At 34.2% G+C, this 17,974-nt stretch overlaps 1 protein-coding gene across 1 annotated transcript; it reads right to left on the bottom strand.

Annotated features, from left to right (window-relative positions):
- Nucleotides 1-3,325: 3,325 nt before the first annotated feature.
- LOC118262102 (uncharacterized) lies at nt 3,326-14,373 on the bottom strand. Its single transcript, XM_035573221.2, has 2 exons — nt 14,116-14,373; nt 3,326-5,390 (listed from the first exon to the last, which is right to left on the bottom strand). Exons 1-2 carry the CDS (start codon nt 14,287-14,289, stop codon nt 3,522-3,524), a joined length of 2,043 nt encoding a protein of 680 aa, XP_035429114.2. The 5' UTR covers nt 14,290-14,373; the 3' UTR covers nt 3,326-3,521.
- Nucleotides 14,374-17,974: the final 3,601 nt, after the last annotated feature.

Here is a 17,974-nt window from a genome sequence, read left to right on the forward strand (position 1 = left end):
CGTTTTTTGAATGCATTTGTAAAATAACTGGTGTACAGGCGTGTGCTAATAGAAATGCTATGCATGACTAGTTGTTGGTTACAGAGTTATTTAGAACTCAACGTGAATTTGCATAATATGTTGAGATAGCAGACAAACCTTACTTAACGTTGAATGAACAACATTAGTTGAAGTTAATATTTTCCCAAAAAAGGAAAAACAGATCTAGAGCATCGCATCATTGCATTCAAAAACCTTTTTTGTCTTCTAATGATTCTATTTAGATCTTCTCTCGGCTCTAAAACAATACATTGTATATAATCTTTATAATCTGGACTACAATCTCATGAGACCGACAACATCGTGGTATCTCATAAAATGTGTAACTGGCGACCATTATAACAGTATCCAAAGTTTCGTCACTACTTCAAGGTCTAACCAAATGGCACTAGTGTGACTTTTTATCTCAGTTTTCGTTGTAACAGAACTTTTAAAGCTGGTAGGGTGTTTGAAGTAGTTTAATGGATTGTGTTATTATTACACCTAATGTATTGTCAATACCATATCGTCTTCAGACTGCCTTCAAAAGTGGGATGTTGAAGAAAATATATTGTATACCTTGTTGTTTGGTTGTTATAAGAATCGGCTAAGGGACTACACACTACACATTTTATAGAGACCGGGCAATAGCACTCCAAACTGCAATGCAATTTGCCTACAAAACATAGACGGCAAGTCCTCTTAAGTAAAGAGCCATGCTTCGGCATGAATGGGCCGGCTCGATCGGTGATACCACTGCCTCAGAGAAAACCGACGTGAAACAACGCTTGCGTTGTGTGAGTGAGAAAAAATCGGCAACGCATTTGTGACGCCTCTGGCCTTTCGGGTGTCAATGGGCGGCGGGGATGGCTTATCATTAGGTGATCCGTCTGCTCATTTACCGGCTTTACTATAGAAAAGTAAAGGAGCCAACCCATAGACCTGTGATGGATTGTTAGTCAGAGATTAATGGTGATATTACAGAGTGATAGTGATAATTGATGTACTCAGAAGAATTGTACTCAGTTCGGTATTTTTCTATAAAGTGTAACTGACAGTCACCAATTAATGAAAATCGCATCGTTTGCCTTACTTCTGACACATCGCTAAGATGATGTTTTTCACTGGCGCAACAACGTAACAACCGACGCCTGACGGAAAACGAGATGCAACTAGACTTATAAAACACATGCGTGTGAATTGCTCACGTATTTAGCTCTGTAAAAATGTAGAAACTACTATATCTAGCAGATAGTTTATTTATTAAAATAAACATAGTAACTATTATATTCACTGACAAGTAGTGGTTTTATAATTAACCTATTAAAAAATCTCGTAAAGCCCAGGTGCCAAGTTGGTTTAAAATACCGAATGATCACCTAATCAATGTTTGTTCTAAAAATAGTTTAAGACATTTCATCTTTCACTGCCCATATTGGCCTTGATCATAAATTTTACGGTTTAACTGGCAAATTGAAATGCTAACGAAATTATTGCCAGGTTCATACCGGCAGTAGACAAGCGTTGTAATTTTAATTTAATCGGTCACTGACCTCCATTGGTGCAGTATTTGTTATGCACTTACAATGTTATTCATAGATGAATATAGAAGTACCTATATCTTTTAAATTGTATGTTACTAGAGCTTATATATAAATGAGATTTATTTGTTTGCTTGGTATCCAATATTAGTCATTGAGAAAGGGTCCCATGTAAAGAACTGGCTTTTAACCATCGGTTTCCATTATAATATTGGTTGAAATATTTTATTGATCACGTAACTTTAATTATTTTGTAATTTTCAGCTGTGATCGTCCCACTGCAGGACAAACACCTCCTTACCCTCTTTCCACTACTCCCTGTGTAAAGTTTTCTGCGGCCAATCCTTGTCATAGGTGTCAAGTTTGTCCCGCCACCTCATACTGGGACAGCCGTAACTTCTGTTGACGTTGAGTGGGCTCCACTCAGTTGTAAGTTTTGCCGACATTTCGCCCGACATGCTGCAAACGTGACCAGCACAGATCTTGTAGCATTTTTTTTTCTTTTATTTCACTTTTTATCCGATTTATTTACTTACAAAAGAACTGAAGGTACCTACTTTTACTTCGTCATTCAAATTATGCTATCGATGACTAGTATGTCGCTTACTCATTATTTTCACTTTTGAGTGAGTCAATATGTACAATGACGTTGTGCTATGATATGATTTGGCGATTACCTACTTACCAAAAATGTATGTTGCTATGGAAAGTGTGAAAAGTATGTCCGTTGTTTAACTAATCAGAGTAGGATGAAGTGGTTTGGCTTGGTTATCCAAAAATTATCTATATCATCCAATGGTCGTACCGACCAAAAATTCGTTACGAAGGTTTGTATTTAGTCAAAGTAAAGTAAAATAAGAAAAAATGAAAATAAACCTTACAAAAATAAATGAAATCCCACCCAAAACATAAATGTTGCCAAGTTCGATAATATTGGAATGCTTCGCCTATAAAAGAAATGAGATCTAAATAAGTACCAAGTTCCATACACAGACCTCAGTTAAAAATGATATAACTTGGCAAGTTTTAATAGAAAATTATATACTTGACTCATTACAGTAATTTATAACAAAGTGTGTGAAAACTTGCCAACTTGTTATATCATTTTTAACTGAGGTCTGTGTATGGAACTTGGTCCCTATTTAGATCTACTTTTATAGGCGAAGCATTCCAATATTATCGAAAGCCTTTCACATTTATGTTTTGGGTGGGATTATAAGTACTAAGTACTTTCCACATTTATCTTTGTGTACCTTTTTTTAACTGATGGCATACATACCTAATATTAAGTTGAAAAAGGTTTTCTTTTTGGGTTCTCCCCCATTAGATACTATTATTCATTTACTTACTGGTTTATGAAAAATCTTATTAGTCGTTTAATAATAAGTAACATAGTGCTGCCATCTATGTATTGCGAAACAAACTGCCTTATATACAGACGGAACAACGTTTCGGTTTGTGCGTATGAGCATTGAGTAGAGAAGCTTTCACGATTCTCGTTAGTTCCGGATGTTGCCGTTAAATTATCGTGGCGCTAAAAGCGGATTACATACTTATGTATTATACTATGACTCAAAAGGATTTGGGTTTATTGTGTATCCTCATAAAAGTTTATATAATCTGGATCTTCAATAATTTCATTCACTTTTCATACATTGTCAGCCAAGATGGTAACAAATATGTGGTTTAAATTAAGTCGTATATTTTTCCATACGGTATAAAAAGATCCCTAAACTGTGACACATGACAAAATAAAACAACAAAGATTACCATTATTTATTATTTTATTTACAAACGTTCCCACAAAGTTGAAATCAGCACGAGACACGTAATAATGGGCAGTAAGTAAAGTCGGTGGGACACAGAAAATAAATAAGTACTTTTAAAATTTACAATTAGAACTAAATTATCATTACACTACTATAGAAAATTTTACATTAAAATCACAACGAAAGAATATCATTATTCACTGTCTTTGTTAACAACAATATCCTCAGAATCACTGGTTGGAGTTTGACTATGATTTCTTTTAATTTCTACATACATTGGGACATAAGTACGATAGCCCGATACAGATTGCTCTAAACGTTTTTTTCTATTATTCTCTGGATTCGCATTCAACTCAGTATCACCATTCTTTGAATTTTGATTAATGTTTCTATAATGACCATTTATTTGAGGTACATACGTCCACTCTGTTGTGGTTTCCTCTACTTTCTCCGTACTTTTAAGCAAAGGAGCTTCTGTAGTGGTTCTTACGTATTCATTTTTAAGTTTAACAATAAGTGTACTCAGCTCTTCATGATCACTGATTTCTTTTTCTTCGCCAGAATTCCGTCTACTAATCTGTATATTTTGACGGTTATTACTTCTTCTTTCTAATTCTAAATACTGATTAGGTACTTTTGCGTCTTCTGCATTAAACTGAAATACCTCAGTTGGAGCTGGCCAATGCTCAGTAGTATATTCAAAGAATGGTAATATGGTTGTCACTTTTGGAAGAGTTGGTTCTGTACTACTGGCTTCAACTGGTATGTAACCCGAGCTACCTATGTGATGATCCTCTATTTCTGATGACGATAATTCTATAGGAGCCTTTGTAGTATAAGGATTGGTTTGTGTTGACGGTATCGTTAAATGCTTTTTGATTGTTTCGTTTTTCAAATCGGTTTTTTCATCAGGACTATACACTTTAACATGTACTATCATTTGTGTACCTTCTGCAGTTGGTGTTTCTTTATTTTCATTCTCTTTAGGCTTCACAACTTTGTTTTGTTTATTTATAATGTTACTTAAATATTTCGGTCTCTTGTAAGGAGTGAATATTCTTCGTCGAAAAACATTGGACTTTCTTTTAAATTGTATTAGAGGCCGTGAAGTTGTAAGGTAAATGCTATCTAAAGATTTCACAGTTGTCGTAGGTTCCTTTTTAATGGGAAACAAATTAAGCATAACACTAAATGATTTGGTAGTGCTCAGTGGTGGAGCCTCTGTTGGTTTTATTTCAATAGAACTTGGAAAATTTTGTTCGCATTTGTTACCCAGACAATTCCTTTTGTTGAATGGAATCTGTCGGAACATTGGATATTTGTGCGTAGTATCCAGACTCGGCGTAGGAACAGGTGCAAATCGCAAAAAGTCGTCAGCTAACAGATTAACTTCTCCAGGACTTTCTGGTTTGAAATTGAAGAGTGGATCTGCTAGATGGTTCGATTTAAACTGATTTATATTTTCTGAACTTTCTTGTTGTAAATCTGACTTGGGTTCTGTGTCAACGCCTTTATGATCTAGCATCGGTTCAATATAAACACCTGTAAAAGCAATGTGTGTGCTTGAGGGCTTAGAATGTAAGTCTCCAGACTTTGCGTTAATTGTGTTTTCCAAATATTTTATTATTTGGCGAATATTTTTTAATCTTTCTTCGTTTCGATATCGTTCTATCCAACTTCTTGAGCCGTAAGTTTTGCTAAAGGGTAGTGGAGTGGGACTTCTGTATTCAAAGAAAAAGGGTCGAGGGCTTGTTCTTCTTACTAAACTCGGCTTAAAAGTCGGTTTCGTGGTTGTCGGTTTTATTATTGTCATGTTGTATCGCCTCTTGGCGAAGGGTCCTGTTGTTTCTATGGTTGGGTCAAAGTAACTGCTTTCTTGCAAAGCATTTATTAGTAAGGGCATTCGTTCATAATAATCTTGATCGAGTCCAAAGTAACTGCGGTCAAGTCTGTCGGCAAAAGGCTGGTCCCTCCAGGTGGCGTCGGATCTGTTCGTGATTTGTTTGTTTTGTACTAAACTCCATTCTACAGCTATCGCGTATTCGTAGATCAGAAGAATTACCTGAAAATGAAAGATAAAATTGTTATTGACGTGTATAATTTTCAATTTGTTAAAGTGTAGGAGCATTAGTTACTGAAATAAAAAAAGAAAATGTTAGACACTGACTGCATCATAAGTACAGTTTTTTTTAATGGTTTGTTTGTCGCTTTTAATCTTTAAATTTTGTTTTAAACTTATAATTTCTACAGAGGTCGTAGTCTGTTTGATTTCAAATAGAATTTAGATAAACAGAAAACAAGTAAAAACATGGATTGACATCTAAAAAAATTACCAGCAAATAAAAACTGCATCTTGACGCTGATCTTCACACATTTTTATTCGTCATATACAATTAAACTTATGGAGTTATTCAATAAGAATATCAATTGATATGTAAATTAATTTGGATTAGATTCAAACCCCAACGGAGGTCAAAGAAACAAATGATCCAAATACGATAATAATTCCTTAAAAATCTTAAAGAGTGAATACCACATAATTAAGATTAAGTATTATTTTATTTAGAGTAAACTAATTAATATTTGGTAAATCAAAGATGTTATTGTTAAAATTAATATCGTAATCGGCGTGGTCATCTTGTCGCCATTCATTATTTCTCTGAATTTGTAAGTATATTGGCCTCATGGAAGGCAACATTGATTTAGATTGTTTGTTGATGTTCATGAGCTTTTCCTTCTTTTTTGTCAGTTCTAACTTATTTGGTGTTTTCATTTTTACTGTATTTGCGTTTCCAGTTTTGTTACTATCTCCTGGTAAGGGTGGGCTCATTGAATACTTGTCGGGCACTTTAGTCGTGACTTCTAGTCTATAACCATATTCTTCTTGCAATTCATCGTCTAATACATTTTCACTAATATGTCCATCACCGCTAATTTTTGTCTCTTCATTTTCAATTTTCACTTCGGACATTCTTTTTGTATCTTTTGAAGAAGTTGAATGAGGGATTCTAGCGTTTTTATTGTTATCTATAGAATTAGTTGTTTTCAAGTCAATAAGTAACGTTGGATCAGTGTATCTTCCGTAGAATGGAACAGGAGCTCTAGTTTCTGTTGAATATTTTGTTTCTTTTGTAGTTTTTTCTTGAGGCGAATATATTAAATCGGCCATTTTTCGCATCGCCAAATCTGAGTCTTCCGGTTTATTAGCCGGACTACTGGTAGTTTTCAATTTACCAATCATTTTATCACGAAATCCCGTTGGTTGAGGATTATTGAGAGTTGTTGACATTTTATTTTTTATTAATTTCATATCAGGAAGTTCGAAGTTTTCCAGTTCACTAGTACTTTTGCTAGGTGTTGTGATGAAGTAATCATCGTATTCTTCTTCTTTGAATAATGGAACATTAATTCGCGGACGAAGTGAGCTTACACTTGCTAACCATTTGTCAGTGGTAGTACTTTCATGAGAAGAATCAATAAATTTGATTGGAACAAACATTTCTGTTGTTGGAGTCTTTATGTTTGATTTTTTTGAAGTTTCTGAGTAAATGTCAGTTGGTTTAAATATGAAATCGTAGTCGTAGATATGTTTTTCGTCTGCGTCTAAGGTAGAGAGTAACATATTCATTTTTGTCGGCATCTGTACTGTATTTTGTTCAAAATTTGTTTTACTATCCTTAGTTTCAGATAGTGATTTATCGTCAACAGTTGTTGTAGCAGTGGGCTCAGTTGTGGAGGTGAACATTGTAGGCGTGGTAAAAGCAGTAGAGGAGGTGTCCGTGCTTGAAGTTGTTGAAGGAGTTGTGTCTGTAGTACTTGTAGTCGTTCTAGTTGTTGTAGTTGAGTCTGATGTCGTACTAGAAGTGGTACTAGTAGTGGTACGGGTAGGAGTAATAGTACTAGTAGTTAAAGGTGTCCTATATGTGGTACTAGTTGAAGTAATAATTTTACTAGTTGTTGTTTTAAATCTTTCTGGTTTCTGAAATTTTCTCCTGGATTTACGTTCATTATCGAAATATGTTCTTACTGGATGCGCTGTGTATACTTCTTTTGTTAGTAATCCTGTATCGGGTTTTGGTTTTCTTTCAGTTTCTTGAACACTTTTGTGTGGAGTCGGGACTGTAACTGATTTAGTCTTACTACAAGGAGAAGAACTTTCTTTATTATTGATAATATGAGGCATTATATCTTGTATCCCGGCTATTAATTTACTTAACAAGTTACCTAATCTTTTCGGACATCTGCAACTAGTATGAGCGCCCTTTTCCTCTGATTTATATTCCTTTCTCTCTTCCGTTGATTGTACGGGAGGCTGATGCGGTGCTACTTTTCTGGGCTTGGATTTTTTCATGGGAGCTGTCTCAGAAACGAATGGCCTTTCAGTGAATTCGAAGTCTTTTCTCTGATTACTGCCATTTTTATCATTGATCATTTTGTCAAAATAGTTCAACATTCTTTGGTAATCTCTTATCTTTCTTATTTTAGTGAGATAATCTTGGCGTTGTGTTGGATTCTTCCAGAAACTTAATGGTGACGTTTTGTAATCAACAGCGTAGTGTCTTGTTGTTGGCAACTTTAGCCAATTTTTGGAGTTAGCAAAAATGTTCCTTGTAAATGTTTCAGTAGAATCTTTTCCTGCAAAAGGTGGACTGGAACTCGAGTAGTCCTCTAAGATTTTCTCTAAATACCGATTTTTGTTTAACGCCTTCAGTAATATAGGCAATAATTTTAGTGTCGTTCTATCAAAGTTAACTTTTTTATTAAACTTAGAGCTTATGGATGTGATATCGCTGTCGTTGATTACACCAATCCAGTTGGGTTTTGTTGTAACTTTTTTATTGACATTGGTTGCTTGTGAATTGATGCTGTACTCGTAGACTAGTATCACGGTCTGAAAATAAAGAAAAAAATTACTTACACATTATGTTTATTGAATTTTTTAATTATACTTCTTTCAACGATAACGATAGTACCATTTGATAGCAAAAAAATATAAAAAAGTAATAACAAACACTTACCAATTAGTCATAAATTGTTAGTTACGTAGGAAGGATTTACCACAAACGTAGGTAGAGAGATGTTACTAAACTCACATTATTAGAAAACCATAAAATCTTAGTGAAAATGAACAGTTAATAAATAACTCAATAGTCATTACACAAAACGAGGCATTATTACATTATTTTCATCATCAAAAAATTTATCATCGCTTATTCATGGGAGACTAACAACAATCAATGTATCATGTCTAAGCTTAAGTAATATTTAACCTTTACTTAGATTTAGCATCACATCACATATCACACACAAATCAACAGCTTATAAGTGGCCACTTTTTTTATAGAATAGGTGGCAAACGAGCAAACGAGTCACCCGATGGTAGGTGATCAGCGCTGCCCACGGCTGTGTCAGTTTGAACATTATTTAATCACCACGCTTGCTCAATTAGAAACTATAACCTCAGGTTTCCTCGTGATGTTTTTCAGTGGTGTATAAATAATCTTAGAAAGTTTATATAACTCTGAAAAAGCCGAATCCGGAGGTTTAAGACGGGGGTCTCAAACCTCCGGGTAAAAGCAAAGCACGTAAAAGAAAATTGCTGAAATTCCTTGAATTTCCACATAAACGTAGAATTAACATTATCCATCTCTATCTTTAATAAAAACATACTCTAAGCTCGTTAATATAAGACTTAATATACAATAAAACGTCATAATAATCTTTATTTGTCATCGATTCCAATCTTTATGACTTTGAATGAGATTTAGTATGTATAAACTATATTTTTCTATTACAAGATATTATGTAAAAGAAGTCATTGTTCACGGTCTATATAATATTACAGATTGTTATTGCGAACTATTATTGTGTCATTCAGATTTTATGAGTGCGTAAATTTGCAATATAATTTTGATTCTAATATGAATATTATAATTTTTTGCGTACGCCTTTGTGTATAATATGTTAATTACTATTTCGTTATTTATGTGTTTAATTTTTGTTATTTCTATTTTTTTTACATTTAAATTACTGGTAGATGTTTGACTTGATAACATTTTACACTATTATACTTAAGATACATTTTATTATTCTTTACTTATCATTTAATCATTAGTAATATTAGTATTATTCTGTAGTCTGATTACACAAATTAAGTATAGAAAAATTGTTAAATTAACAACGTAATGTAAGTGGTAGTGTTAAGGATCATTAAATTCTCTTAAAACCTTTCACTAAAACACTAGCCAAGAGACTATCTAGTGACGTCACGCCGTGCGCCTGCTCCGATGAAGAAAGCAGAAAGTATGCACACCACACTCAATATGTTAACTACGTACATACGTTGTTCAGCTCGAAGATAAAATATTTGCATTTTATGTTATTTCCATAATTTATCTGTGGTATATTTCTGTTCACCACGCGAGCTGGTGTTCCAAGAATTCTATCGCTGTTTTATGTATCTGCAATAGATACGTGCTTAATGTGGCCTACACGCACTAAATAGTAATAAAAATTGACATTTATTGGATAGAATATTGTTTTTAAGAATACATAAATAAATAAGTAAAAATAATGAGACTGACAAACGTATTCAGAATCATTTAATGAGTACTTAATGCAGTCCTCAGAAATTGTTTTTTAAACAAATCGTTACCGTACTAAGAAATAGTTTAAGTAATTATTGCATGTAGAGACATTTAAACTACTCCTTAGGCTACTGCTATTAACGAATCACTGCCGTATTCTTCCGAGTAAGAATACAGCAGTGATTCGTTAATCTAATTCAGTGAGAGATTTATAAATAACAATATGTATTCAAGTGATTATTTATTTCAAAAATAACTGAAAACAAACGTACATTTTTTAATGTACGTAACGTAATTTAGAATGCAAATAGTAAATAAAGTGGTTTGTTTATAACCGTACATATTTACTATTTAAAGTATAAATGTACTCAAATGTCGGTACATGAGGTGGAAAGTGGTCACGGTTGTGTACGGACGTCGATGCGTCACAACACACACATGTAGCTTAGCGTTCAAAGACAAAGTTGACGAGTCTCTCATGCCTATAATTACGGCGACAACTTGCCCTTCAAAGTAGAACAGTAATGTTGATGGACGGCAGACATTCTTGATGGTGTACCTAGACGTTTCTAGAAACTGTCTTTACTGAGTGGTGGTTTTTTTATCCAGACTTGGGCGAGGCGAGTAGGAGTATCAAACTCTTACTGACTTAAAACCACCCCGGTAAACCCGCTAGGTAGTCCGCAGATCCGGATAGATAAGGTTTGATAGTAGAATAGTCTTAGTGTCAATTTATTATATCTGGCTGCTGCGGACTACCGGATTGCCGGAGATCTGGCTCAAAAAGCATAAGGACAAATAGGATTCTTTTTATTCAGTGAGTGTCTGACACTCCCTCTTGCTTCACCCAAGGCGGGAGAAAAACTTGGATGATTTTCTCCCTTCAAAAAAATGAGACTATAATACTAAACAAGCTTTCTAGCAGCGACTTTATAAGTACAAATAGGTGATTTGCGTTTTTACCGTTCCAGAGGGAATTTAGGGAAATTCTATTTAGTGCTTATCTCATCCAGGATCATACATGCATAGTTTCAACCTTCTAACTTTCAAAGCTAACTTGCTTTGCAAAATTGCCTTCCTCCTCTATTTGAAATAATTTTGTCTTTGACTTTGAAGACACCCTGCTGAACATAGACCTTTCCCAATGACATATAAGTATAAAGAAGAATAATATTCATAAATTATACAAGAAGTAGTAACTTATTTAATACTTAACTGCCGATGACAACATGATTATGAATTAATAACAGTAATAGGTAATGGGCAATAAACGTGTGAGTGATTTACTTTTTAACGCACTAACATATCGTGTGCAGATAATGTTTCATTTGGCTGTAAATGTCACGCATGTATTCCGTTTAAGTGCAAACGTGTGCACTTAGTTTTCACTGACCAGGATAATTAGATAATAGGTCTCATGTATTAAGAAGCATTTTATCCAAAATATGAAAAGTACTACATATCAAACTCTTTTTTTGGCATCCCACGATTTGAAGTTTTAATAATTTATATAGTAACTTTCCAATAAATCAAAACATTTTTAACTCTAAGCTGATTCAGTACTAAAAACAATAATGACAATATTAAAGGTCGTCGGCAGAGGGCGCCCTAGTCGGACATGAAGCGACCAGGGGCCTTAGTCTGCTATTACAATTGTGTCAGAATGGTCGATCACTGATCAGTGCAAGAGGGACGCAGCTATGTAGGTTGTATAGCTCCATCGATTGGCGGTATAATATTAAAGAAGGGCCAAATTATGGGTACCGAGAGCCTATTTTTTAAATAATTCATAAGTTAATAAACTGTGCTAATATCGTTATTTGATCGGCGGCAATACTAAATTTCAATTAAATAACAGGCAAAACGTTTACCTAAATTGGTTATTCGGACGCGCATCGCTAAAAATGGCGTGGCGTTAATAAAGGAAGCGAATAACTAATCGCTGTATAATAAGTGTTTACAAATAAAAAAGTTGACAAAAAGGCAACAAACGCTAACTATTGTGTACACAAATGACAACGTGTTTGGAATATTATTCGAGGTACTGACGCCATAACAAAATCAAAGGAAATTATGACTAGTTTATGATTATTTTGTGTCTGTTAATTTTGGAAGGATATTGGTTGTCGGTGAACAATTGTTTGTTCTGTGAAACTCATTACTAATTGGTAGACCTGAAGGAATAACTAATCATACTAATATTATATAAGGATGTGAAAGTTTGTGTATATGTTTGTTACTTGAAATGGCTGAACGAATAAGGATGAAATTTCGATCAGCAATATCATTATCATCATAGGTTATGGTTTGGAATAATATATTGGCTAGTTTTTATCCTACGGAAATACAGGCGAAGCCACAGGCAGAAGCTAGTGTTTCATACTTTCAAACGGATTTAGTTAACATTACATTTAAGTATTTATTATTTTCAAAAGATTCTAGTTGGAAAATGTTTTATAGCTCCATGTTACTAACAAAAACTCATGTAACTACTATCCAACATTTTTAACTAAATCTTAAAATAAAAACATGTCAATCTATGCTCAAGACAGGTTTACACATAAACAAATAGTTTACATAGTGCCTAATCAATATAAACCGGACTTAATAAACACAGTAAACTGAAACAATAGCCATACAAGACACAAATAACTTTTATGTAATCAAATACTTTGACAAAATGTAGGCTCTCTCAATGTATGTACCGAGCCAAACAATTAATTTAAACGCACAACAAAAATTACAATGGGCACTACATCATTGGCCAATGTTTATATAATTTGAGACAATGTGTTTATATGTTAGTTTGTAAACAATATTCGTATGCTGTTGTCACTACTGTGCTGCTGATAATATTTCCTTGCAAACCTCTTTTTAGTTTTTTCCTTTGTTAATTTATTGCAGCTGTTTCTGTTGCGATGATATGTTATGCTTTCTTCTGTCAATTACATTGGCCGTCGGGGCTTCTTTCGACAATTGAAAGGCTTAGCTAGACATTTTTATGACTTGTATTTTTATCGTGGTAATCAAAATTGTACTGAAAATAGTAGCTATTTAACAATATTCAGGTCTATATTTGGTTTCTCAGTCCTTGTTTTCTTTATAATTCTTTTATACGTGTAAAATATATTAGTTTAAGAACATATCTTGTATTTCGTAATTGTTAAAACTATATTTAGTCATAACCTAAAATCTCAAAGTATTTGATCATTACCTAAGTCAAAGTATTTAATTTTGCTTATGTGTGCTTTTTGGTTATACAATAGGACTTACAATTTTTATTATAGTAACACAAAATGCCCATTAGGCGTACACTATTTAAATGTATTCAAAAATAACATTATCATCAAATAATTGTACATAATATAGAATTGAAAATGTCAAATAAAACGTGTGTTAAGATGTTAGTTCTTGAATCGAAAGTAATGAGACATATTCAACTTTACATTTTAGCTTTATTACATAAAGATCTATTTCACAGCATTATCTGTTTGTTTAACTGATTTATTTACATATTTTAACGCATTGTACGACAAATATATTAAATTATCAGTTAGTCATACGCACCTACTAACTTAATCAGACATTGCAAAATAGATTATGCCCTTTAATTTTAAAGCATTATTATTTGTAACAAAATCATAGATTTCGCAAATTTAGAATGCCTTTACTAGGAACAATATCATAAATCACAGGCGAGAGGAGCACTAAAAGTATCACTAATCATAAGACAATACATTTATGTCGATATCATCAACAATTACACAGGTTTCTACACAGATATACATTTTACATTAATCAAGTTATCACTCAAAACATACTAAGACAATAATATCCTTTATGTTAATGTTAGTAAGTTCTGAAATCGAAAATTTTACGATTTTGCGACCTTCATGGCTTTTACTTAGTCCTATCCTTAACATTAGAACATTTCATAACCGTCTGCTTTACCTACGCTTTAGCCAATACAAGTACGTGAGACACACTTACACATTTATTTTGTAAATTCATTAACTAAGTATGCAAAACATATAAAATTATTTATTGCTTGTCATACACAAAACATAAATAAACACTTGGTAAACACATTTAAAACAAACCTTTGACTTCACATTCACATAAAAATTTAACACAACATTTACACACAAATATAATTATAATTATCTTAAAAAAATGAAAATAAAATATAACAATACTTACAACGACAACGGTAACTGTGATCGCGGTAGAAATAGCAGCGCAGGCGCATCCTTGCCTTATCTGCCTTTTCCTGGAAGATCTTAAAAACTCCTCGGTCCTAGCATCGATAGTCCTGTACAGCCCGAATTGTCGGATCCGGGATCCACTGGACGTCACTGAGCCCTCACTAGACATGTTACCGACACATCACTACTGCAAGAATGGTTTGTTTGTGAGTTGGAGCGCACGCGCCGCGTCCGCACTAGAAAATGTGACGGATTCTTCGAGCTACGATAATGTTTTCCTTTGAGATTGTAGGGTTGGGGCTTTAGTGTTTGTTTGTTATCGATAAATAATATGTTTGTTTTACTCTAGTAGATGCATTTATTTAAAGTCTCTGAATAATATTAATTGTGATTTAAAATTAAATTTAGAGTTAATTGATATATGAATCTTCCGCTTTTTATGATTCTTGAGATGGATTAATATTTCGATTGTTAGTTTTACTAAATTGAAACATTTTCACAAAATATTTTATACATCAAACAATAGGCAATTAAAAGAGTTTTCACATATTTTAATTTAAAAACCATAATTCTTTTATTGCATGCTGTTCAAACCGTTTTTTTTTAATATATTACTCTCATTGTTTATCTTACATTCGTGAAAATAAAACATATCGATATCTATAGATATAACTTTCCCAGCACTAGCCAGCACGATGCGCGGACGCAGAGCACTGGAGCGTGCCGGCCACCGCTCCCACACGACCGAATATTCGTAACACCAGTGAAAATCGCAATTATAATATGTAATGTATTCACATCACTACCTATGTTCTCAAAACTTACATTGTAAGGTTAATAAACGGGCAATTTTTGTTTATTTTATGTGCTCTTATCTCATAAATTGCTCGGCTCATTTGGGTAAGTGTAGAGAGTGTTGTATCGCGAATTTCTGTGACGTTGACATGTTGCATCATGTCACGGCCGGACATCCACTGCTTAGTGGACAAATTACACTTTTATGACCATTTGTCTGTTTGGCTGTAAATCGCTTTCTATGCGTGTGAAGTGAATGTTACGATTAAACTTATGTTTTATGTCTTTTAGTGCAATCGTGTGATTCGTTTTTGGATAATGCAATACAGACTTTTATTGTATTCACGGAGATTATCATCTAATCTAAATGATAGCATTTACAAATACAATCATCTTTAACCACAAATCTTATTCTAAAGCAATAACGTGTCACATAAAAGTCAAATTGTAAACAAAAAATATCATTAAAGTAACCATATTTCATTATAATACGAGTAAGTAACGATTAATATCTACGTACATAAGTGTAATGCGATTATCTATTGGTTTATGTGAGCTTTGGTGTGTATCAATCTGTCGTAAATCTTAATTGTGTTAGGGTAAGTATATAAGATCACTATTTACATACATAACCTCAGACATTATGTCAGTCTCCCGTGGGGATAGAAAGAGACTATGGAACACCAATTGTTACGATTTTTACATACATAACTACTACTTCTTTCGCTTCATCAAGTCATCAATCTTTTCACGCATGAAAGTTACAAACATGTCTTTCTGAAAAAAAAAAATGAAGCCAGGATAGTAGTTTACTAGCACACTTTTGCGACGATGGTTTCATAAGCTAAACACATCAAAAATGACTAACGCCTTGAAACAAAGACTGAACAGTAATTCAAGTCTTTGTTTTATGTGCTCTAAAAACTGAACACTGCAGTAATTCAGTCCTTATTGCATTACTGTCCACAGCTAGATGATGGCCTCGCCTCTTCCACGTAAGAGGACTGTCGTAATCTCTTAAGTTTTTTTTGTAAGAGGGGAAAATCGTCCAATGACTTTTCCAGCCTTGGGCGAGGCGAGAGGGAGTGTCCGACTCTTACTGACTAAAAACCACCCCGTTTCTACTGCTTTTCGAGCCGGTAAACCCGCTAGGTAGTCCGCAGCTCCGGATCAAGCATCAGCCCTACTGAGCCCCACCTGTGGTGGTCTGACGGCTCTTTACCTCACGCCCGGAACGCGACGCGCCGCACGCACGGGTCTGGTTCTGGCCAAGCGGCGAGACACCCTTGTTCATAATCCGCAGACCCGCACTAATCTCTTGGCTCTTGGCGCTTGGCAGGTGGGTTTGCGATCATAGTTTTAAAGTTTAAGTCCTTCATAAAATCCTATATCACAAAACATTATTCAGTCTCTGTATTAGTCTATACCTATCCTAATGCGCTAAGACTCTAGAGATGTTTATCTCAGCACATTGTGATAGCACCGAACGAGCTCCACTTACCGCGGTTGAGTGCAGCGCTTCGTATTGCTATCAATTTTAATTACCCACTGCAATATATTATTATCAAGTTTCATTTCAGTTTACGCTCTTTGCTCTCAAAGGATTATCTATAGCGGTACCATAGATTTGCCAAGCACTAATATAAAAATCAAGCTTTCAAAAATCGACTTTATAACAATGCAGTAATGTGGAAAATCTTTCGAATTTATTCGGATATGAGGAGGTCGATATGCTGATTTTTTTTCTAGTCTGCTTTATAGTACTACCTTGTATAGGTATATTTAATATCTTTGTATGTTATATTTTTAGGGGACCTATCGCCATGTTAACAACTTCATTCAGGATGTCTCACTATCGCCATGCTAACAACTTCATTCAGGATGTCTCACGATGGACATCGTTCCATTGAAAATCTATGAACTTTACCTTCAGCAAAGAAGATTATGAAGAAGAAGAATAAGATCGCTATGTCAACTTTTGAGAGACTTATAAGGCCTACTATAATACTGGCAGCATAAAAACCATGAATAAATATCAAGGATAGCACAACTTATAAGTACTATCTGAAGACAGATTTGTCTTTAAAATGCATTTTGCTTCGTTTTGTCTCTGATAGCAGTGTAACAATAATTGTAACTCTTTGATAATTATTTTTTGCAGGGACTTGTTGGATCCTTCGACCAGATGAGGTGATCATGCCTGGCGGGATTTCTACCCAACTGTTGTTCGTTGGGATTTTCTATCCATGTTTATTCGCAGGTAAAATTATATATGGGATGTAGGAAAATTTTTGATAATCTACAACTTCAATAAAACATTTCACCAACCATATTCATTCTTTGCAATCATTTATCCAAATGATATTATCTAAACAAACCTTTTTCAATTACAAACATTATTAGAATTAGAACACAACAAAAACTCTCACGTGTATTGTTTACAGTTACAGTACACATTACGTAAGAGGCCTACAGTCTACAGTATACTGATTACAATTATTACAATTTTAATGAACTTTCTAATCCATACGGCTGTCGATACGTAGCAATGATGGACAACTGGAAGTAATACAGTTTAATGGATTTATTGTGACGGACCGTGATACATTGTTGCTTTGTATTTATACTCTCTCTGAGGAAACTGTTGTTACGTGGTGATTTAATAGAATTTTAATAGAATTTTTTTCAGGGGTAATATCATGCAATAACTTCTCCCGCCTTGGGTGAGGCGAGAGAGAGTGTCATACTCATACTGACTAAAAACTACCCCGTTCCTTCTCCTGCTTTTCGAGCCGGAGCCCCGGTAAACCCGCTAGGTAGTCCGCAGCTCCGAGCTTCAAAGGCATACCGGCGTCACTTTTTTATAGGGTTTCGATGTTTTGATGTTTGATGGGGTAGTCGATAATGTCCAACTATGGTACGGGGTCTTAATTGGAGCTTGGTATATGGCAATACATTTGCTTTAACAAAATTGGGATTCATAACATAACTGTACCTAGTTTCGATATCAATAGTCTTTGTTTCATATTTCCTTGTGAAGAAAACGCACTTCACTTTAT

Source organism: Spodoptera frugiperda, chromosome 20 (genome assembly GCF_023101765.2).
Source record: "Spodoptera frugiperda isolate SF20-4 chromosome 20, AGI-APGP_CSIRO_Sfru_2.0, whole genome shotgun sequence".
In the NCBI taxonomy this organism is placed as follows: domain Eukaryota; kingdom Metazoa; phylum Arthropoda; class Insecta; order Lepidoptera; family Noctuidae; genus Spodoptera; species Spodoptera frugiperda.

Coding starts and splice junctions, on each gene's coding strand:
- LOC118262102 (XM_035573221.2), bottom strand. CDS start 14,289: ATGTCTAGTGAGGGCTCAGTGACGTCCAGTGGATCCCGGATCCGACAA. Junction 5,391..14,115: donor TCACAGTTACCGTTGTCGTT/GTAAGTATTGTT, acceptor TTTCATTTTCAG/GTAATTCTTCTGATCTACGA.